The sequence below is a fragment of the Planococcus citri genome, chromosome 1 (assembly GCF_950023065.1).
Source record: "Planococcus citri chromosome 1, ihPlaCitr1.1, whole genome shotgun sequence".
Classification (NCBI taxonomy): domain Eukaryota; kingdom Metazoa; phylum Arthropoda; class Insecta; order Hemiptera; family Pseudococcidae; genus Planococcus; species Planococcus citri.
The window spans coordinates 58105870-58130919 of record NC_088677.1 but is presented as its reverse complement, the minus strand read 5'-3'; the positions used below and the strand labels follow the sequence as shown (position 1 = coordinate 58130919).

The window sequence follows — 25050 nt, the reverse complement described above, 5'->3', positions numbered from 1 at the left end:
GGAGGTGGATCCCCCCCCCACAGCACTCAAAAAGTTGACAAATTCTTAAAAGTGGCTAATCGTACGACTTGAGTGGAATTTTTTTTTTTAATTGAAAAATTGGCTAAAAACAGTACTTATATTTTGATTTTTAATAACGTAGGTAAGGTCAGCGTATTTGTAGTGTACGTAAGGTTCTCGGAACGATTATTCATTTTCGTGTGATTTATTCGCGTCAAATATATTCGATATTATTCGATGGATGTAGGTTGATGTTGTTTATGAGTTGTTGGCGTCGTACTTCGTATTAATTTTGACTAAATTTTGCCCAAATTTTGAAAAATAATTTGCGTTTTGAAAATAGTTTGAAAATTAAAATTGAATTTTAAAAAAAAACCGTCAAATGTTGAAAACAGCAAATTTTTGAAAAAATAATGTTATTTTACTTCTTGAATTATAAATTTTCGAAAGTATCTGCCTCGCTTCGCTCGGTCCTGTTTGTTGTTTTTATCGAGGGAAATTTTGAACAAACTAACATTCAAATTCAAAAAGTGTTAGAGAAAGACAAGAAGAAGCTTCTGAAAATTGAAGAAAAAAAAATGAAAATCATATCTTACTCTCTCGGCCATCTTAAAATATGAAACTTTATATCGTATCCAAGTAGGTATAATTCAACAAAATTCAATTGTGAACTATAATTCAATCTGTTGTAATTTGTTGCCGCCTTATAATAAAAAAAGATGATAGGTAGTTAGTTAGTAATTTTTAATGATTTGTGGAGAATCTTATTCTTAAATCATGGGAGCAAAATTTCTATTGATTGTGAGAGAAAAATTATTTTTGCTCAGCTCTACACTCGATTGAAATAATGTAGGAATATATTTTTACATTAAAAATCTCATCTGCCCTATCATCAACTTTTGGTGAACTGATTCTTCATGTTCTCCCAAAATTCCATCCGTTTCCCATTCAATTTACCTTCGTGCGATTTCAATTGTTCATTTATGCTCAAATAACACGGATTCTCTACTGTTGTTGGATTCCACTGTACACCCAAGTTTTCGTAATTTGGATCCCTATCGAATAAAGATACGAGTACGTCATGAATTACTCACTTGGAAAAATATTAAATCAATTTTTTTTTCGTTACCTACCCTGTTCTGGCAAAAGTGCAAATTAGTTTCGTGAATATCTCTACCATTCCTTTACTTCTTTGTGTTAAAATTGGCTTCTTTCTACTGGTGTATTCTTTCATGAAAGCGAAGTAACTATAATCACAGCCGTGAACGGTTCCTTGGGTACATGTAAATGCATTTCTCGTCAATAATAAAATACATAATGTATTTTTAGGTTATTTGACCGAAATAAATGATTAAAATATGTACCCTCCAGTGGCTCGTCGACTGCTTCCCGAATTCGATCTTTCATTGTTCCTATATTGCCTTCAAAACCGAATTTATAAACGTACACGGAGTTGGGTAGGTCTGCAGCTACGACGTTAATGACCGAGTCGTATACGTCGGATAGTGAAATATCGGTTTGAATCTGAAAATAGTGTAAACAATTGTTATTATTAGGTACGAGTATAAACAAAATTATTCTTATAGATTCGCATTTTGAAATTTCCTACATCTATTTTCGTCATCAATGGTGCATTATCTACTGACTTCCCATTCAAATAGAACGTTTCAATTTGTTTTTGAATTTGTTTCAATTCTTCGTCGTTTAAATTTGCTCCCCAACCCCAAGGATTTTGACGAACAGTAGAATAAAAGTTCTTCTTGATTAGGTTTTTGAATCTAGCTACAATACAAAAAACATAAGACCTTAAAATTGATAAGTATTATATGTGAGGGCGCATACGAAAAGGGACCTACCGACCAAAAAAAAAAAAAAAAAAAAGTTCTCTGAAATTGTAAGGAGCAGTTATGGCCTGACCGCCTCAGGGGGTATTATGAGAATACGTCCTTGAGGAGGTCTATATCGTACTCGTCACGTATGTGAGGATTATGGTATACACCTCGAGAGGGTGCTCCCTCTAGAGAGTAACGTTTTAACTACGATCAGACGATCTGAGGTTAGATCCAAGGATCGTCTGAGCTCGATCTTCACTTGTTCGCGGAGTGGCCAGCCGTGTGGCAATGTCATTGATTAATTCTTGAGACTGAGTGTCTCCCTCGCTCTCAATATTTATCGGACCATCTTTGATGGTAAATACTTTTATTTTTATTCAATTGATTAACTCCTCATCATGTTAGTCGTTTGGTCGCGATGATGAGGAGGTATTTTTTATAAATTTGCCTGAAACTACCCAGTGAGTCCGGACATTGAGGTAAGTCAATCGAAATAATGTGTACTTAAAAACTAGTGCTGTCGCTAAAGGTCTTAGTTTTGGGGGACCGCAGGAGAGGCAGTAAACGTGTACAGTTGTTTGAGTTGATTATTTAATCGATCTCCTTCATCCTCCTAATGTAGATTATGATTGCCTAATCGCAGTTATAATCAACTTCTTGTCTTTCAATGGCCCCGAGAACCATTGAACTTCATCCCGATCTTCCATCGAATGTATAGGAAACTCAATTTATTGAGTTTGCCTTTGAGCCCCCTACCACCTCGGTGGTATAAGGAGTGCCTTAAAAAAGCCTTCTATGACCGGTGAGCCACCTGCATAGGCGTAACTGGCTTGAGTCCTCTGAATTATTATGTTCATGCTGTTGTATTATTTATTAATTGCAATAAAACATGTATAATAATTCGATTCTTAATCTTTATCAGTGTGAGTGACTAAGTGAGAGAATCCAATTGTGAGATGAGCGATGTCATCTAGATTGATTTAGATAGGTATGTGAGCTATCAGAGTAAGCGAAATTATTCACCCCTTAGGAATAATTTTTATCATCCCCTTGTTGAAGTTATTATCATCTTATTCACGTATCTATATCATGACGGATCGCACCGTTACATTCTTTGGCGCCCGAACAGGGACAATTGCCTCAAATTTCCCTCAAATTTGAGAAAATTGTCCATTCACGAATTCCCTAAATTTTACTTTTGCAAAAATTTTCCTTCAAACTCGATTCTAAAAGCTTAAAAATGAGCATTTACGAGTTAAATACTGTATTATATTAGGTCTAGGCTATGGCCTTGGCCTACTAAATTCATTTTTTCGTGACTTTTATTTTACTCAAAACCTAAAAGCTCAAAAATGAGCATGTTCTGAGTAAAAATTCAATTTTTCTACCTAATGGAAGAGATTTTCTCCTCGGACATTATGGTACCAAAAACGTAATTTTTAATCCATTTTGAGCCTCGAAAAGCTTAAGCGAAGCATGGCTCAAAATTCAAACTGCTATCATGAGTGTTACAAACTTTTAATGATCATTTGACCATTACGAAACGTAATTTTTTAAGCCATTTTTTGAGCTTCAAAAGGCCCAATCTGAGCACAGTTCATTTAGAAATTTCACCTTGTGAAATACGAAAATCTTTTTATTCATGTCTCTTGGTAATAAATTCACTATTTTCGAGCTGTTTTCCAAACATGAGGAAGCTCCCTTTGAGCACTGTTTGAGTCAAAATTTTCGTTTGGTAATTTTTTCAAAAATTACATAACCCTCATGAACTGAAGTTTCATCGTTCCCTAAATATGGCTAATTGCATAATTGCTTGATTTATTTGGCTCGCATTTGGTGAATATTTTTGCTATTTTTCCTCAGAAATGGGGCAAAAATCACGAACCGATTATTATTACTGTTGATCTAATTGTGTGCTAATTTGAGACAGAAGATTGGTGATCAAATGACCAGGATCTGGGACATTTGGTTCTGGTTTTTGGCTCGCATTTTCCACACAATAGGCTTCACAGGATGGCAATTTCCCTCCCAAAATTTGAGTCAAATGTCATCAGGTGGTTCGCAAATGTAGTCATACCACAGGGAAGTTTGATAATTTGCCACCTTCTAATTGATGTATTTTGAGACTTTTATTTTTCCAAAAATACTACTCTCAATTCACATTCCCTTCACTCAAAAGCCCGTTCAGTGTGTTATATTCTCAAATCACTGCAGAGATTTGCGTCATCGAGACACTGAATAGGATCGGAGTTATGCCTATCTTGATGCTATATGGGGAATTTTCTCAGGTGGAGAAAAATTTCCCAGATAACATCACATTTTTCGTTTCCCATTTACCCTTTTCTTTTTTCATGAAAATTGGCCCACATATCAGTGTACTCGACTCTCGAATTTTCCCTGAAAATTCCATATTGAAGAGACACTGACTAGGCTCGTTTTTCAATCCTAAATTGATGGTATCTGAGAGACATTTTTCCCTAACAAGAAAAAGGTCTTCCAATAACATCCACCGTACCCCCTTCTATCACTCTCCCCAGTAAAAATTATACATTTTTAGACCATTTTTGCAATGTACTATGTCTTTGAATTTTTTACGAAAAGTTTGAAACACAAGTACATTGTCTTCGGCACTATTAGAACCACGTTTTTCATTTTAAGAGAAAAATGTGTCGTCTATAATTGCGCCAAAAAATCCACCTATATAGCCATGCTTCCATCGGTGGATTCTAGCTACCCATTGTACCCATATAGGACCATGTTTTCGGACAGTTTTCGCGCCGAAAACGTAAGTAAATTCCTTCTAGAATAACCTAGTAAACCATCGTTGAACTTGGCACTCATTCCCAATCCATCGGTTGATGACTTACAGGCCTCTCAAGGTGAAAATCGCCAACCTTCTCGAAGATCACGCGATCCTCACCTATATAATGAAATTGCCGCAAAATTTTACCTATATTTCACCCAGAGGTAGCCTCATATTCTCCTCTCGCCGAAAGAGAGAAATACTTAGCTTCGAATAATTTATTCCAATCGATAGCAACTCAACTCAAGGTAACGTTGCGGCAAATCTCTAAGCCCAGCTGTACCTCTGGCGAGTTCTTATATAGAGTCAAGATCATGGCAAAATCTGACTCCCTTCCCCCTCTTTCTAACCACTTTGTTCTCTCTCTCATCGTCATCAAGCCGACTCCAAGCAATTCTCAACCAAATGATGGTACTCGCGAACATTCTCGAATAATCCACCTTCCGCACCCCACCATCCGCCTTATATGAGATATACTCATTTGCCAAGTATAATTGAACCATATAGAGAAATTTGGCAACTTGAAAAATACTCTTTTATAGCTAATATTTTTCACATTCAAGAAAATCTACCATCAGACGCGATATTCGAATAGAAGCCCAGAGGCGAGAGTTCCCCCTCCCCTCTGCCTACTCGCTGTAAGATTCGCGCACTCTTGCCTGTATTTTTCAACATATAGCTAGAGCTGGATACTGAAATCTTACCAATTCAAGGCCAATTCCGAATATTCTCGAAGACAGTATACCTTAATTTTTCGATATTTTTTCAACAGAATATATTAAGGCAACCCAACTCCCCCTCCTACCCACCCATCATATACCCATTTGATTCCACACAGTTTGAGAAAGATAGAGAGAAAGACTTGAGTGTTAGTGAGAGCCTAAAATTCGTGTCCAAGGTTGAATTGGCCAGATTCGCAGTGAATCTTGGCCTTGCTCTGCCAGCTCTGTCGAAAACAGAATTAGCTTACCAATACTATAGCAAATAAAGATACCATGTACTTGTATAATGCACTCTGTTTCCTTTGTCAAAGTAGTAGTGAATTGAGGGGCACCATAGGTTGTCCTACCAGAAATGAAGAGTACACCTCACACCTCAAGTGAAGGTCATATACATGTTTGCTACATAATCAAGATACACAACTCAGTCGTTGAGTGCACTTCTCCAGTGATAGTGATTTTGTGCTGCCTTCAAATTGGACTTAGCATTTTTCAACAAACTCTCTGGTATCAGGTAATCGTGCATACTTTTGAGATACGATATATCTTGTTGTATTCTCAACCTTTATTCGCGAACACCTATTTGAGATACGATATACCTCGTTGTACTTTCAAATATTCGAATTTATTTTAATTTTTTCAACTTTATATTAACTTTTAAAATGGAATCTCCTAACAACGATCGCGAAGTACCGGAACTGCCGCCAGTACTTACCAAAGAGGAATCGTCGATTTCCTCAGTTTCTACTCAAACAGAGCCTGAACTGTCGCAGGCAAATATTGAGCAAGAAAAATTAACATCCGCGAATTCGACTCAAGAAATGCCTGAACTGTCGCAGGAATCGCTTGAGGAGGAAAAGTCTACAGCTTCTGTCTCTACTCAAACAGACCCCTTACCCTCTTCTGATTCTTCTGAGGAATACTACGAGTTTTCGGATTCGCCTGATATGACCACTGTTTCTTATCAAGTCCCATCCCCAGAAATCTTAGGCGGGAGAACAGAGGAAGCTGCCGAAGCTTTGATCGAACTATCTAACGAACAAGTTACCACTTCTCAAAAACTTCCGAGCTTTGCAACTTTAAAACCTCTCACACCTCTTCCTAATACTCACGATAACTCGATTTTAATCATGGTACCATCCTCCGATTCCCCTTCAATGACCTTTGAAAATCTCACGATTCCAATGCCCGAAGTTGAACTACAATGCCCTGAGGTATGCAGCCAATCTGAGCCAGCCAATGAGAAGGAAGAAACGGAAAATATCACGATTCCAGAAGCGTTACGTGCCATGTTGGACAAACCCAATGATCAAGAAAATCCAACTGAGGAAGCTCCGATGAATTTGATGTCTGCTAAAATGATCAAACCTGAATCCAGTTCTCCTGATTCCAATTCCACTTACGATATTCCTCCTAATACTCCAAATACCCAGTCTGAACACCCCCTTTATTTTGTGAGAACCATTTTGGACGATTTTCATTGGGTTGGCGATGGTTTGAGCCATTTTATGGCACGCGGCCCAACCTCAATGCTGAGGACCTTACCCGATTATTTACGTGACCAGCTGTCCCTCGATGATATTTACAATAAACTTTATTCTGAACCTTTCCCAAAAAATTCGAAATTCATCTTATCTGCTGGTCAACTTGAGCTGAATTATTCTCGAAAGCCCTACAAGGTGATTGAGGAAAATCTCAGAAAAATCGTAAATCTTCTTTTGCTCAAAAAGCAAGCTGAACTCGTCATATTACTTTTTCCTTTGGTAAAACCTAAAACAGCTGAAGAGCAAGACGTAAAAATCTTTCGGTACAATGATTTTAAGAAAATTTTCATGAATATCGCCGTTGATCCTCGTGTTATTTTCTTAAGAGGCGTATCCATGAGATTTTTACTCGTCGAATCTGTAACCAGAAATGGTGAACAGTACCTTCGGCCAATGTTGGGAAAAAATGACGAGCTTCAACCTCTTCAATATAAATTCCATTATATTCCCATTCTTCATCGGTATTTTCCAGCAATTGCCGAATACAACGATGTAAAGAATGCCCTTATCAAAGAAATTCAAAGAATCTTGGAATACTTAAAAGAGGATTCGATGAATAAAATTCGACCTGATATTACTGGTGAACTTAGACAACTTTTCGACCCCCACCTTCCTCACATTGATCCCGGTTGGCCTGAGGATGAAAATGAAGTTGAGCTTTTCGCGCTTAACAATTCAACCCCAGTTCCAACAGGGAAAGTTAAGCAAGGTGAAATCATTCCTCAAAAGCTGCAGGAAATGTACGATAACCCTATCATTCTCTCGGAGTTACCTGTAACTGACGAGGTTATGGGTGAGCTCGTAATGGAAGACGAGCCCGATATACCTAACCATAATTTAGAGATAGGTAACTCAGAGACGCATAATGCAATCCCAAATAGGATGCTACCAGTAATTCATTCAATAAGGACGAAAGAAATTGAGTCACAATTATTGAATAAAAATCTTGACGATCCTGCCTGTATAATTCCCATATTGATCAAAGATCACTACATCGCCCTACAATTAGATACTGGAGCCCTACCTAATGTGATTTCTCAACCTGTCCTATCCAGAATGATTAAAGATGCTCCAAAATGGATTCGTTATATCCGTTTGGATTACCGAGTTCAATTGAATTTGGTGAACAACACGAAGATAACAACATTGGATTTTGCAGCAGAAATAAAAATGATAATAGGACAGGAATCTGTTCGAATCCCATTTTATATTATTGACTCTGACGACAATACCTTCATCTTAGGGCGTTTGTCAATGAAATTCCTTCGTATGACAGTTAATATACACAATAGACTGATCTATTGTGAACCCCCCTACTCCAGCCCATTTCATGTACCCTTTCTTCCGGTCGATGACCCCAACGTCGTCGCAAAAGTTCAATCTATGCAAGCAGACGTAGAAAAAATGCTGAGCGACGAAAGTACATTTCAAGCAATTAAATTGGATCCCCCCTCCTCATTTTTGAGTATTGATATCCAACAGTTCAAAAAACCCAAACCTGTGACTGATAGATATCGGCTAAAAAGGCTAAAACACAGATACACAGATCCTCCCAATGCAGCTTATATCTTACTCGATCGTCTAAAACAGGAAAGAATTCGCGCTGCTCGTATCGCTCGTGAAAAACGAGCATTACAGCGAGAATCTCCCTATAATTCCCGAACTAGGCCTTTTTATAACAGAGACCTTACAGGGGCATTTTTCTGCTACTCCCCTCCTAACTCCCCTGAGGCTGAAATCATCAATGACGAGGAATTACAAAACCAACTCGTAGATGCACTGGAATATATTTCTCTGGACCAATCAGCGACTCAACCGCAGGCTGATGAGAATAACAATACACTTGTTAATCTCACGAACCATGTTGTCATCAATCCAGATGAACTCGTTGAAATTCCTGAAATAAACATAAACCCATAAATTTCACGAAATAAAAATTCTCGCAATTTTACCCATTTTTTCACCTTTTTGACAGTGGTCACCCACCTTACGTATGTCCCAATTACAGTAAATTACCTCATTACATTGCAACCACTGTCTATTCACTCACAAAGTTTCAGCCTAATTTTCAAAAATTCCACCCCAACGAATTTTTTCATTATAGCCTTCCATTGAAAATCAATTGTTCAAAATGGTACGAGACAAATCATTCGTTCCCTTGTCCCACTATAAAAATTTTAATTCAATTTTCTACCATTTTTTAAACATTCAAAATCCTCAACTTCACTACAAATATCCAAAATGGCACGAAAAAGCATCGATCAAAATCGTTATAAGCAACTCCCATATGAATTCCAACAATTCACACATCATTTCCCCAATGATCTCCCAATTACTCAAAATCAATCCCTTTTTTGAACCCAATAAGCGTTAAATTGCCAACTAATCAATACTCTCCTTTACTTATGCCCTGAATATTAACCTTCACCTTTCAAAAATCCAAAATTTTCCAAAACAACACAATCTTTTCCTTTCCATTTCAGTTACGACTACCACACATCGTAAAGCAAAATGGATCAACCACATAATTATCTAACTTCATACCGAAAACAAATATCATTGCAGAAAACTTGCACATTCGAGTAATTTTAAGGTATTTTCAGCAAATTCGTCGTCGTAACCTTCCATGTAGAAAGTACTCAGTTCATTTGCCTTCAATATCCTTGCTAGCTGTCCTACTGACACGCAACACAGCGAATCCAACGGCCATGAACCTGTTTTCTTCCGCAAAAACTACTTCCTACCTTCTTCCCTTCCACCCATGTGACGTTATTACACACACTCCATTCATTGGAATGTGTAATAATACATCACACCAACTTATTCGTCATCTTTCCCAATTGCTTCTAAAACTGACTTCCAAATACCGCTCATCGACAATCATTCTCCTTCCCCCTTGCATGAAAATATACCTACACTTCCACACATTGATACAAAACACATACAACGTATGTATTGTATAGGTACCGAAAAACGACTCAGCAAGTTTGTACTGGTTACATATTAGATAGTGTAGGGAAGAGAAATGTAGCCGATTCTCTCGACAACAAGCGATAATTTCTATCAAAACTTACTCACACTAATAAATATATTTACTACCTTCTCTCCCCTTTCACACCCGTTTACACCTACAATGTAATAAGTATATGAATAAGATAACGATACCATGCACAGTGGGCTGTGAGCACCCTCAAAACGGGCGTAATTCAAAAACTTACAATGAACCCTAAAAAAATGGTATAATGATACCCTCCCTTATGTTTTTGGGGTCGCAGAATACGAATTTGACAATATTTTTTTTGTAAGGGTGGGGGGTGAGGGGGTTAGGAGAGCGAAAAATTCAAAATTTGACTATAATGATGTGTGATATGTCGAAATGTATGTTTTTGAGGGTGTAGATCACGAATCTGACAATGTTTTTTTCGTAGGGGTCAATAATGGGGGCTGAGGGGGTGAAAATGTTTAAAAATTCAAAATTTGACTATAATAATGTGTGATATGTCGAAATGTATGTTTTCGAGGTTGTAGATCACGAATTTGACAATATTTTTTTCGTAGGGGTGAATGGTGGGGGATGAAGGGGGTGAAAAATTCAAATTTTGACCATAATGATGTGTGATATATCGAATTGTATGTTTTTGAGGGTGTAGATCACGAATTTGACAATATTTTTTTCGTAGGGGTGAATGGTGGGGGATGAAGGGGGTAAAGATGGTGAAAAATTCAAAATTTGACCATAATAACGTGTGATATGTCAAAATGTACGTTTTCGAGGGTGTAGAGGGGGTGAAGTGTGGGGGATGAAGAATTTTCTATTGGGGAGCCGTCAAAGTCCCTGGAAGAAAAAATTTGTCACATTTTAACGAAATTCACCAAGATTTTTCACTATAATCGACTGTGGAGGTCGCGGGGGCACTTTAGGGCAAAAATGGCAATTAACATCTTGAAATGCACTATCTTAAGTATTACCAGCCACTGGAATTTCCCGTGCATCTACGTGCGAAAATTTTTTCTATTCCTATTTATGCAGCAGAGTAGACAAAAAACGGAGTTTCAACGTAAATTATACCTCTATAATTACTTTATAACAACTAAAACCGAGTAAATTGATGAAAATTACTCACTTTTAGTTGAATTATTCATATTCGGTACATTTCGACATATCACACATCATTATAGTCAAATTTTGAATTTTTCACCGTTTTCACCCCCTTCAGCCCCCACCATTGACCCCTATGAAAAAAATATTGTCAGATTCGTGATCTACACCCTCAAAAACATACATTTCGACATATCACACATCATTATAGTCAAATTTTGAATTTTTCGCTCCCCTAACCCCCTCACCCCCCACCCCTACAAAAAAAATATTGTCAAATTCGTATTCTGCGACCCCAAAAACATAAGGGAGGGTATCATTATACCATTTTTTTAGGGTTCATTGTAAGTTTTTGAATTACGCCCGTTTTGAGGGTGCTCACAGCCCACTGTGCCATGGTAGATTTTGCCGGCGTTGCAATTCTGCCAATCCTCTCAACCTTTTTTCCAAATCTCGAATCCATTTTGATTGATTTACTATTGATTTGTCAGCTGAAACAAAAATCAAAATAACATTGTATCGATTTCAGAATATGTATAAAGCAATAAACTTGGTCCAAAATATCATAATCGTCCAGTTCCAATGACGCAATTCTCCACTTCCTGTCGCACTTTTACTACCTATCCACCATTTTCTTTTCCCCATCGATACCCCTGATTTTTCTTGGAACAATAAAGCGATAAGAGCCACAAAATCCGAGCTTCTAGACCAAACCGATATTTCATCATTCCTTCACTTCGGTCTTTTCTGCTATAGCTATAACTTGTGTTGTACATGCCTACGGTAAATTTACGAATTTTTGTCAAAATATCTTCCTGTCGCTTTAAGTTGTGTCTTGTGCGAAGTATATAGATTGTGAATTTATTCGATCAATTGCAACCCGGCTAAAAAAGCTAAACTTTCGCTACTTCAATTTAATCGTTGGTGAAATTTCGTCATTGTTCCTCTCATGTAAGTTACAAATTTTGTCACATCTTTTACCATTTTTTCTTTCATTTGTAGTATTTTGTGTCCTATTACTTTCTTTTCTCTTCAAAATCTCTTCATGGATGTTGTCACTCACGACACACCCAATTGAGACATTTTCTACACCTAAACTAAGCCCAAATTGTGCTCTTTTTTGTTTCTTCTCTAATGTAGCATGAACCAAAACAACAATAATTTCGTACCGCCGATACATTTGTATCACTTACCGAACGGCCAATACACAATATTGCCCTTTTCTCCGGCGAAGATTTCCTTTACGGCCATAACACGAGATACGTTCCTTCCGTGGAAGCAACTTTTGGTTTTTGTTCACATCCATAATGTGGCGTGCCCCCAGTGGCTGTGGCCCTGGGAGCTAAACACCCTCGCCAGCATTCTGCGAATTGACATCCACGGACTCCCGAACCTCCATTAATTTCGACATGTGTACCTATCCTAGTCCAAGTTAAGGTGAACCCAATTTTGGCAATAATTTTCGATCAGCGATTCCAAAATTCAAAAATATTACATAAAATTTCCCCCTGACCTCGATCCTCGGATCGAGCGTGTAAAAATATTTATTTTATTTTTTTTAACGTACTTTTAATAAAAATAACCGACTGTCATGATGCGCGAATTTTTTGGCCTAAATAATAACCCTTTCTTTCGACACATGACTCAAAATTCCTCTCTACAATGTGTAGGTCTTCTCTTAAAGATACCTATTCTGTTTTCATCAAAATACCTTTGTCTTAATTTTCTCTTTATTTTTCTTTGTTTTGTAAAACAACTGCAAAGACAGATATCCAAATTTCTTTTCTGAGAACAAAAAGTATCCTATTTTCTTCCCCAACGTCTGTCTCATGAAAATTAGGATATAATATATCGACTAGGGATGGACTAGGATAGTGATATCTCAAGACTGAAAACTATATGCTCGATTTCATATACTCGTGTATTTTTATGAATCGTTTAGAATATCATATCATCGTGTTATTAACCTATCGTTTTAGATTATTATTATTACTCTCGTTTTCTTTTGTTTTATTTTTATTATATAGGTAACTATACAAATATCATAGCACTCGAGTACAGATCTACTCAGCTGTATGTATATTTTAAGTATATCTAACTTGAATAATCAAAACCCTGAATCCTTCCTATGTTATACTCAAACTTTGCGTTATTCATTATTTATTCTCTACAATTCTAACCTCGATCAATTAGGTACTATGAAATAATTCACAAATTATGCATACCTTATAATTCTCAATCACCACACCAGCGAATTCATAGTAGGGACCATTTCGATCATTTTTTTTTTCTTTCCCAAACTTTGTCTTGAGAATCGCACCAATTCTGCTACATTTCTCTTCACGTAATCAAGCATACTTGGATCCTGAAACAAGTAAAGGTAAAAATATGTTAGCTTCATACTCAATTACGGACGAAAATCTCAATATACCTAGTTACGATTATCTAAATTACTTAAACTAAAATAGGTTAAAAATTAATCACTTTTGAAGATTTGTTTTATTAAATTAGCAAAAATGATCATCCTTTTTCGACGCCAGAACTACCTACACTGCTTCAGAAACCTGAAACCGAATCCCTACCAAAAACCAGTTACGCACAACAAACCGGCGTTCTGAAACACCAGTTATCAGTAAACAAATCATCATCAATGAATGGTAAAATCTATACTAATGTACATGTTTTCGTTGTTTTCTCTGTTCTTTGTTTTAGTTTTCGAGACAGACTAGGTAAGCTTTTTGAAACAAAACACCAATTGAGAATACCAGTCAACATAAAACTTATCTATATCAACGTAAAACGGTAAAACCACTATTAACGTATATGTTTCTATGTGCTTCTGTGTTTTGTTTTAGTTTTCATCATCGCGAAGATGAATCCATTGTGCCCTCGATGCGGGCAATCAATTTACGAAAACGAAACCAGCGACAAACTTGCGGTCACTTGTTGCAACCATTATTATCATTTCGGCTGCATACGAAAAATGGTTGCACAATCACAAATGTTAGATCGACATAAACAAAGAATGACGATATGTATCATGCCAGGCTGTCAGACCGCTCTAAAACAGCATGACATCTATGACTGCGCACCCGTGAAGCGCCCCACGACTCAACGATCTGACCCCCGAGTAGACAAAGTCAAATTTAAAGAAGCGCTCCAGCGTCGTGACGCTACCATCGCACACCTAATGGCTGAAAACTATAGCCTAAAATTGGCAGCGACGACGAGCAACGTAAGATATGGCCTAGCACTAGAAGGCATCGCGAATGCTGCTTCGGTAAACGCTCCCACAGCCACCACAACGATTCCTCCGGTCAGCGCCCCCTCAGCTTCGAACATTCCATCTCTATTCGACCGAATTTTATCACCACCTCCTGGCTTCTGCGATGCTGCACCGAATTCGACACCGGTACAAAGTGTGCGACCTCGCACTCCATCTACTGATCACGACTCAGCTCTTATGCCACCCCCTAGACGGCCTTCGGATGCTGCATCGTACTCATCTCAATCGTCATCTTTGTCGCATACGCCGATTTTTCTACCATCACACGATCAACCTCTACTCACCGATGACGGCAGCGCTATTATCATGCCAAGACCCCGCTCCACTTCCGACGCTGCTACTCGCCATACCTCGCACCCTTCGCACGCGACTCACACACCTCGATCCGCTCATTCAGAATATGGAGGTTTTCGAAAAGGGATGCACGACGAGAATCATGAAAGAGCGAAAGAACAGATATATGCAGAAATGAGAACCCGAGGTCGCGGCATCTCTCCTCTCCACCCTCGCCCTGCTATTCCCCCACCGACCAAAAAGAGAGGTACAATCGAAGACAAAGGCTCAAACCATACCAAATATTTTAAGAAATTTGGAGCTCAATTTGTTGCCTACTTAAAGACTTACGCTCGCCTTCCCCCAAGAATAATTCTCTCAATTGGCAATTTCGATACAATTCAACAAACCCCACACCACGACTTCCTCGAATCGCTAATATTACTCTGCACCGACGTCATCAATAAATTTGGAATCACTCACGTCGACCTTGTTCCCCTTCTCCCACATCCACGTGAAAACCGCGAAGCCTGTAACGAAATCCGACGAGCCCTGAACATGGATTGGTCAAAACACACCTCAGCTACAGTCACCTGGATCGAAGGTGTTTTCGACGAGATAAATTCACGAGTACCTCGAGTAGATCATCACGGCCCATTTTTCAACATTTTGATGTACATCAGCGTTTCGCGACGATTGAAAGAACGCTACATACCCGAAGTTCGACGCCGATACCGTGATGCAGCTCAATTTGCGAATAACGAGGCGCCTGAACCGACACAGAACGCCGCAGCGGCTACGACGACGGAAACAAATTCTACGACGAATACCGTAACCACCACGACCGCTACGAGTACCGCAACGTCTTTATCTACGGTCACTGCGACGTCGACCCCTACAACATCTACAGGGGCAAGAGATACTACCGCTACGAGCACCGCGACGCCTACTAAACCGAAGCCTACGGTAGCCGCCGCCATTATCGCCTCGCTCGCAAACTCAAAAAATACCCCAATAAACGTCAGCAATTTTTTGAAAGATTCACCAAACGCTGCTTCGACGGTTGAAAGAATGGAAGAAGATGTAATCATCGAAGAAACTCCTCTTACTTCCCCCTCCACATCTTCGGTAGAAAAACCAGCGTCGGTACCTTGGTCTAAATACGCTTCTTTCAAGCTCGCGTACGAAAAAATCGCCAACGATGTTTCCAAAAAAACGAAACAAGCAATCCAAAATCGCGAAAAAGAAATGGAAACAATGGAAACCGAAATTGAAAAAGATAAAGAAGAAGAAGAAATCACCTTCCTTACTGTAACCCGCCGCGAACCAACGCATTTACCGAACCGTGCTAAAAAACATTCGAATCCACCGAAGAAAGATCAGGTCGTTGACCTCACTCCACCCGAACGTGTCAGACCCTTCTCCGTTGCCAACCGACTAAATGTACAAAGGCCTTCGGAATCTACTTTACCACCCCCCGCGGATAAACCCCTTGACCTAACGATTTCCGGAGCCGAAACTGAGAGTGATTCTGAAATCTCGATGGATGAATCTTAGATTCACACTATAACGTTCAACGTTTTTCCCCTCGTGTAAATAATTCCCAAAAATTATTATTCTTTTTCGTTCTTCGTACTTTTATTTTTATTTTTTTCTTTATTTTATCATTGTATTTTTTTTTTTTTTTACTTTACCAATTTCTTGGCACGGTGAGCCGAAAAGTCTAGTTGATTTAGTTTTAATTTTATTATTTTCCATACGATATACAATGTATGTATGTTTTCAAACATAATGTATTTTCTTTTAATTTTTTTTTTTTAGAATTTTGAATACGAGACTAGTAAACTGTATTTAATTTTGCATGTAATAACCAAACATATGTGAATAATATCAATATTATCCAGGAAATCGCTTTATTTATTGATCCAGTAATTTTTCAATATTAATTTTGACATTTCTAAACAGTTTTCTACAAATGGACGATGACACAGCGACATTTACGTTGGCTGAGACCAGAGATTACGAAACCTGAGAAAATATTCTGTTGCATTCGTACCCAGTACCAATAGAGACGAGATCCTACATTTGAGTTCGACTTAATTTTATTCTAAAAATTAACTAAATTACAATAATCTAGTCTATAAAGAAAAAATGAAAATTTATGTGTATAAAATACACTCACCTATTTTGTTTCGATCCTATAGCTATCGCCCATCGTCGTAATTGATCTTGCGAAGATTACTGAAATCGAAATTGGCTGTGATAATTGCAAATCAATCTTCATTAATTCTTCATGAACTCGAACTTGATCCCTGTGCATAAAAAGACACGAGAAAATTAATACAACATAATCATCAAATCAACTGATTATCAACTAAGCTAATCATTAAAAATTCTCATAAAAATGTATTGAATTTTCATGTTGCACCAATATGTATATTTTTGAATAGCAACGAATATGTACACTGAAATTTTTTCTCAATAATGTGCATTAATTCTCAATGTTGCACTAATACGAATGTCTTTTGATTTAAAATGCAACAAATATTGACATGATTGTATACGATTTGGGTACACTTGTTTTTCACACACCTTAATGCATTTCAATTATGTATTTTTTCAACCCCACACGACGACTTCCTCGAATCGCTAATATTACTCTGCACCGACGTCATCAATAAATTTGGAATCACTCACGTCGACCTTGTTCCCCTTCTCCCACATCCACGTGAAAACCGCGAAGCCTGTAACGAAATCCGACGAGCCCTGAACATGGATTGGTCAAAACACACCTCAGCTACAGTCACCTGGATCGAAGGTGTTTTCGACGAGATAAATTCACGAGTACCTCGAGTAGATCATCACGGCCCATTTTTCAACATTTTGATGTACATCAGCGTTTCGCGACGATTGAAAGAACGCTACATACCCGAAGTTCGACGCCGATACCGTGATGCAGCTCAATTTGCGAATAACGAGGCGCCTGAACCGACACAGAACGCCGCAGCGGCTACGACGACGGAAACAAATTCTACGACGAATACCGTAACCACCACGACCGCTACGAGTACCGCAACGTCTTTATCTACGGTCACTGCGACGTCGACCCCTACAACATCTACAGGGGCAAGAGATACTACCGCTACGAGCACCGCGACGCCTACTAAACCGAAGCCTACGGTAGCCGCCGCCATTATCGCCTCGCTCGCAAACTCAAAAAATACCCCAATAAACGTCAGCAATTTTTTGAAAGATTCACCAAACGCTGCTTCGACGGTTGAAAGAATGGAAGAAGATGTAATCATCGAAGAAACTCCTCTTACTTCCCCCTCCACATCTTCGGTAGAAAAACCAGCGTCGGTACCTTGGTCTAAATACGCTTCTTTCAAGCTCGCGTACGAAAAAATCGCCAACGATGTTTCCAAAAAAACGAAACAAGCAATCCAAAATCGCGAAAAAGAAATGGAAACAATGGAAACCGAAATTGAAAAAGATAAAGAAGAAGAAGAAATCACCTTCCTTACTGTAACCCGCCGCGAACCAACGCATTTACCGAACCGTGCTAAAAAACATTCGAATCCACCGAAGAAAGATCAGGTCGTTGACCTCACTCCACCCGAACGTGTCAGACCCTTCTCCGTTGCCAACCGACTAAATGTACAAAGGCCTTCGGAATCTACTTTACCACCCCCCGCGGATAAACCCCTTGACCTAACGATTTCCGGAGCCGAAACTGAGAGTGATTCTGAAATCTCGATGGATGAATCTTAGATTCACACTATAACGTTCAACGTTTTTCCCCTCGTGTAAATAATTCCCAAAAATTATTATTCTTTTTCGTTCTTCGTACTTTTATTTTTATTTTTTTCTTTATTTTATCATTGTATTTTTTTTTTTTTTTACTTTACCAATTTCTTGGCACGGTGAGCCGAAAAGTCTAGTTGATTTAGTTTTAATTTTATTATTTTCCATACGATATACAATGTATGTATGTTTTCAAACATAATGTATTTTCTTTTAATTTTTTTTTTTTAGAATTTTGAATACGAGACTAGTAAACTGTATTTAATTTTGCATGTAATAACCAAACATATGTGAATAATATCAATATTATCCAGGAAATCGCTTTATTTATTGATCCAGTAATTTTTCAATATTAATTTTGACATTTCTAAACAGTTTTCTACAAATGGACGATGACACAGCGACATTTACGTTGGCTGAGACCAGAGATTACGAAACCTGAGAAAATATTCTGTTGCATTCGTACCCAGTACCAATAGAGACGAGATCCTACATTTGAGTTCGACTTAATTTTATTCTAAAAATTAACTAAATTACAATAATCTAGTCTATAAAGAAAAAATGAAAATTTATGTGTATAAAATACACTCACCTATTTTGTTTCGATCCTATAGCTATCGCCCATCGTCGTAATTGATCTTGCGAAGATTACTGAAATCGAAATTGGCTGTGATAATTGCAAATCAATCTTCATTAATTCTTCATGAACTCGAACTTGATCCCTGTGCATAAAAAGACACGAGAAAATTAATACAACATAATCATCAAATCAACTGATTATCAACTAAGCTAATCATTAAAAATTCTCATAAAAATGTATTGAATTTTCATGTTGCACCAATATGTATATTTTTGAATAGCAACGAATATGTACACTGAAATTTTTTCTCAATAATGTGCATTAATTCTCAATGTTGCACTAATACGAATGTCTTTTGATTTAAAATGCAACAAATATTGACATGATTGTATACGATTTGGGTACACTTGTTTTTCACACACCTTAATGCATTTCAATTATGTATTTTTTCAAAATGCACAAACTGTTATTTCAAAATGTGCACATACGATGTATGAATACTGAATGATGCAATGTACGAATTGTACATATTATGTCGAGCGCCGCTCTATACGCATTTTGCTTACCATGATATACTTTTGTGTGTTAAATTTAGTCAAAATTTAGTCCCAAAAAACTAACCCCTGCACATTTTTTGCGTGGACGCACGCCACAATTTGCACAACCCCAATTCTGGAATTCTCTCATAATTTCTCGGAATAACACTTCCCTCAGAGATCGATTGATACGAAAAGCGTTTTGCTTACCTTTTGTAATCGACGTTTACTGTTCCTCTATGCGACTCCATCTCCAAATTGGTATTTTCTCTTTTTGAGACTTTTTCATTTGAACGTCTTCCACGCATTTTCAGATGCCTTCTTCGATTTTCTTCATTTTTTTGATTTCGACACCGCATCTGAAACAGAAAACAAAACAAATTCTCGATTAAAAAATTACAGTACGAATAGGTAAGAAATATGCTAAAATTAGAACGATTTATACGAACCTTTACCACAAAAAATTCCGGATTCTGGCATTTTCTCGTACCTGCAACAAACTAGAAAAAACATTTTAACAAAAAATGAAAAGAATTTTTACAAAAATTGAATTAGTTCAATGACATTGACCAAAGCTACGTACCTGTATAACAAGTGATGTTCTTCATAGGTGACCCCATTCTGGATCCTAAATTGCTAGATAGGAAAAAAGTGGGATACTTAGCCTTCTGACACTTTGATTCTACGTTTCAAACTTATTTCTTTTTAATCCCAAACCACGTTACCTCACAAGTCTTATGCCTTTCTCTCTAGCCCAATTTTTTGACTCTGTCTTTACTACTGCGATCTAGTTTCAGTGTACTTGTGGCTTTTAATTGGTTATTAATGACCTTAATGCCAATTACTGTTACAGGTGCAGTGAACTGGGAACAATAGTACCCTGAAACTGCCTGCCTCCATCCCATCTTTTGAAAATTTGTCACTCTAAATTGACTGCAGTTTGACGCAGCAAAACAAGGGGGGCAGTGGGGCTCATCCCCTAGGGATGATCAGGTAGGAGGGTAGGGTGAGGGGTCAGCCCCTAACTTGCTTCTTTACGCTTTGTCCGTGTTTTCCAACGGCAAACTGCCCTTATCAACCCACGAAGGGGCATAATGTAAGGAGCAATTATGGCCTGACCGCCTCAGGGGGTATTATGAGAATACGTCCTTGAGGAGGTCTATATCGTACTCGTCACGTATGTGAGGATTATGGTATACACCTCGAGAGGGTGCTCCCTCTAGAGAGTAACGTTTTAACTACGATCAGACGATCTGAGGTTAGATCCAAGGATCGTCTGAGCTCGATCTTCACTTGTTCGCGGAGTGGCCAGCCGTGTGGCAATGTCATTGATTAATTCTTGAGACTGAGTGTCTCCCTCGCTCTCAATATTTATCGGACCATCTTTGATGGTAAATACTTTTATTTTTATTCAATTGATTAACTCCTCATCATGTTAGTCGTTTGGTCGCGATGATGAGGAGGTATTTTTTATAAATTTGCCTGAAACTACCCAGTGAGTCCGGACATTGAGGTAAGTCAATCGAAATAATGTGTACTTAAAAACTAGTGCTGTCGCTAAAGGTCTTAGTTTTGGGGGACCGCAGGAGAGGCAGTAAACGTGTACAGTTGTTTGAGTTGATTATTTAATCGATCTCCTTCATCCTCCTAATGTAGATTATGATTGCCTAATCGCAGTTATAATCAACTTCTTGTCTTTCAATGGCCCCGAGAACCATTGAACTTCATCCCGATCTTCCATCGAATGTATAGGAAACTCAATTTATTGAGTTTGCCTTTGAGCCCCCTACCACCTCGGTGGTATAAGGAGTGCCTTAAAAAAGCCTTCTATGACCGGTGAGCCACCTGCATAGGCGTAACTGGCTTGAGTCCTCTGAATTATTATGTTCATGCTGTTGTATTATTTATTAATTGCAATAAAACATGTATAATAATTCGATTCTTAATCTTTATCAGTGTGAGTGACTAAGTGAGAGAATCCAATTGTGAGATGAGCGATGTCATCTAGATTGATTTAGATAGGTATGTGAGCTATCCGAGTAAGCGAAATTATTCACCCCTTAGGAATAATTTTTATCATCCCCTTGTTGAAGTTATTATCATCTTATTCACGTATCTATATCATGACGGATCGCACCGTTACAAAATTGTTGTAGGAACCCTTTACAGAGTTCCTACAACAATTTCAGAGAACTTTTTTTTTTTTTGGTCGGTAGGTCCCTTTCCGTATGCGCCCTCACATATGTATCTTTCCCAACAGCATGATTACCTATAACTTACGAAAAAATCCCACCGCAGCTTCATTATCGCAGAATCCAACGATGAGCGGTATTCTAGTCATCGATGGTGTCATCTCTTTTGGCGATAATGGTAGAATCAAGTTTTCTCCTTGATTAAAAATATGCGTAAACAGAGAACCTGGACACACCGGAGCTTTGCTATTTTGCTATTCATTCAAAAACACTCAAATGTCGATATTGGATTTTATTAATGCATGGGAAAAGTTCAACGGATTTTCAAAAATGTGGTGCAAAGAGTTGTACCAAAAATTAGGTTGTGATCTTTGTTAGAAAAATTGAGATTGCGTCATCTGAACATTTCGGTTCCCCTCTCAAATTTTTTTAAGCTCAACAAAAGGGAAAAATGCAATTCCTCGAACTCAATTCATCCCCTTCTTTTGAAATTGAGAATTTACTGGAGAAAATTTTCACATCAGGATAAAACTGATATGAAATGGGGTGATGGGAGGGGGAGGTATTGTATTCATGAAAAATTTGGTTTAAAACGTAGATTTTTACAAATCTACAAAATTTCAGTGTTTTTGGATTTTTTGACAATTTTATTTTAGATGAAATTAGAATTTTTATAGTGTGCAAAAAATGTTTTTCAAATGTTTAAATATCTAATCCTTCAGTTTATCTTTTTTTATGAAAATTTTTGAAATGTACCCGTTGAACTCATGTTGACTTTGAAAGGATTGTATCGAAAATATCTACATAATAATAGCTTTGCTAACTTTTTGTAAAACTGATTCTGGCCTCATTGATATAATGGTATCCACTGGAAGTTGTTTGTAATATGATAATAATTTTTTTCTTTCGTTTTCATCAGTTCCCTCGTAATCCACAGATTTTGCTAACTCAAAGGCGATTGAGGCGTTTTCTTGCGGAATAATGAGGACAGGATTTGTGACATACATGCCCATTAATACTGCTTTATGAAATAAACCTGAAAATGTATATTGTTTCACATTCATTGTCTTCGTGTTCCATGAATGAGTTCTTTACTCGGCAATAAAATCGTAATGTTTGTGACTATACCCTCTACTTTTGGCGAGAGCATCAAACACTGTACCAGGGAGGATCCACTACTGCTTCCCAACAGGGTTATGTTATCAGGATCGCCACCAAATGCTTTTATATTATTTTTTATCCATTGCAGACTCAGTATGATATCTTTCAATGCTTGATTTCCGGAGCACTCCTTCAAGCCGAGATCCAGAAAACCTAGGTATAAAAATTCGTATCGATTTTTCACGCATGTTCGGTGAGTTGATGAGAGTGAGTCGACTAACCTAATATATGCAATCGAAAGCAAACGGTGACAAAAACTACGTCATGATGCATAAGAAAATCCGGCGATCCATATATATCTGGATCTGGAGAACCGAATATTAATCCGCCAGGATGAATGTCGACAATGACCGGCTTTAGTGGATCTCCTTTCGATGGTAACTAAAAGTATCAAAATTTGTTTCACAGAATGAATTTAGAATGTGGTATGATTTTTTTAGCTTAAGTTATGATTCGTACCTATCATGTACGTAGACGTACACACTACACAGTGGATACCTATCTTTTAATACTGGATTGGACCCCGGTTTGAAAAGCAAATTACTTACTTTTGTTGTATGAATATTATTGTATAAACAATCTTCCGATCCGGCGAGTTCTCTTTTGAATATGCAAAACTGTCGACACCCTTGTTTTTCAGTTGTCGCATCTAAAATAATATTTTTCCAAGGTCTCACTTTCACAGGATCCTAAGTTCAAAAAAATCGTTATTCTCACATGCGTATCGTGGAATTCATGGAAACTAATTACTCGTAAAAAAAAACCACTGAAATATGCGGTGAAAGGGTGCTTACTTTGAATCGCAGTTGGCCTTCTGGAGCTTGGCCATAAGGTACACCAAGAAAAGAGAAATATTCAGTACCAGAAAAAATCGATGTTTTTTTTATCCCTTTAATTTTTCCTTCGTTTACGGTTACAGTTACTTTGTCTGACATGTTGTGAATTTAATAACGCTAAAGATTAACGTTATTCAATGTTATTTTTAATATGTTACTTGATCAATATTTAGGATACAAACAGATACAACTTTAAGTAGTAAGTAATTTCAATCTTGGACGTTTCTCTGTTGTGAAAAACCTTAGTTGGATATTTTGTCCTTAACCGATCTCGTAGTTTGAAAAAAAGATAACTCCTGGTTGTGTTTTTGATGTATGTATAGGTACCTAGGCTACCTACCTAACTAGGTACTTGTTGAATTCGGCTATTCAGATAGCAGTTGGAATTCTCAGAATATTTGCTGAGTTTGTTGAAGTTTAATCATTTTCGTAGAAATTTTTGTCGCAAGGAGCGGAAAAGGGGTATTTTTAAAGTGTTGCGGTACTACAGAGTCTCCAATAAGGTATATCGAACGTAACTGAATAAGTGTGATTTTCAATTTTTTCATGTTGTGATAGAAAAGAAACCATGTCAGTTCTAAAAGTTAATGCTTTAATTTGTTTAAGTTTTTGTGTCCGGGTTCGTATTCAAACCTTCAGTTGGTTTTAATGTTCATATGTTCGAAAATACTGTTCATTTTTTTCATGTTTGATAAATATCTATGTCAGTATTTTGTTTGTCAAAAATGTTTGGTGGTATTTGTCAAATTGACTTTTTGTCTAAAGCTAAAACTTCAGAAAGTCTCGATTTTAGCTGGCGAAGTCGGAGAAAAGTCAGGATTTTATTAGAAGTAGAGAATTCTTCATTCTGTGAAACTGTTGAGAAAAAAACATTTTCAACTGTTCAAAAATCTTATTTTTTATAAACTTCACCAATTATTTCGTTTTAATTTGAGGCAACTTTGAGCAACGTACTGCTTATGAAAAATCTATTGCTGACTCAGTCATCGCTCTCTCTAGTCTAAACTCTTTTATTCGGAGATGTCTGGCGTCCTGTTGGGTAGCTCGCGAAAAATTCAGAAACTTACAGGGTTTTAAATTTTTCGAAGTATCGCAAAGTCTTAAAAATTCCATGGGTATTCCCAGGTAAGATAAGCGAAATGGCCCTGTTCCCAGGTTTGGAAAATTACAATAGATTATTGTTGTGTACGTCCAAAAAAATTTTAGAGCGAAATTTCCGCCGCCCCCCCCCCCCCACCCACCACCCTGGACAGTATAGCCAAAAAACGTGTTTTTTGCTCGAAAAATTCTGAATCCATGAGTAGTGGGGAGAAAATTCTGGTATCATCGCGGAATGTGTAGCCACAGCTTCGGATTGAAGGGTTCAACACAGAAACTGTTTTCTC

General features: G+C 37.6%; 1 protein-coding gene across 1 annotated transcript; it reads right to left on the bottom strand.

Moving 5' to 3' along the window:
• Positions 1-683: 683 nt before the first annotated feature.
• LOC135833092 (juvenile hormone esterase-like) lies at positions 684-23966 on the bottom strand. The gene is made up of 10 exons (XM_065346713.1): positions 23624-23966; positions 23378-23518; positions 23051-23210; positions 22797-22982; positions 22493-22704; positions 21757-21922; positions 1610-1782; positions 1365-1524; positions 1134-1272; positions 684-1055 (listed from the first exon to the last, which is right to left on the bottom strand). Exons 1-10 carry the CDS (start codon positions 23762-23764, stop codon positions 893-895), a joined length of 1641 nt encoding a protein of 546 aa, XP_065202785.1. The 5' UTR covers positions 23765-23966; the 3' UTR covers positions 684-892.
• Positions 23967-25050: the final 1084 nt, after the last annotated feature.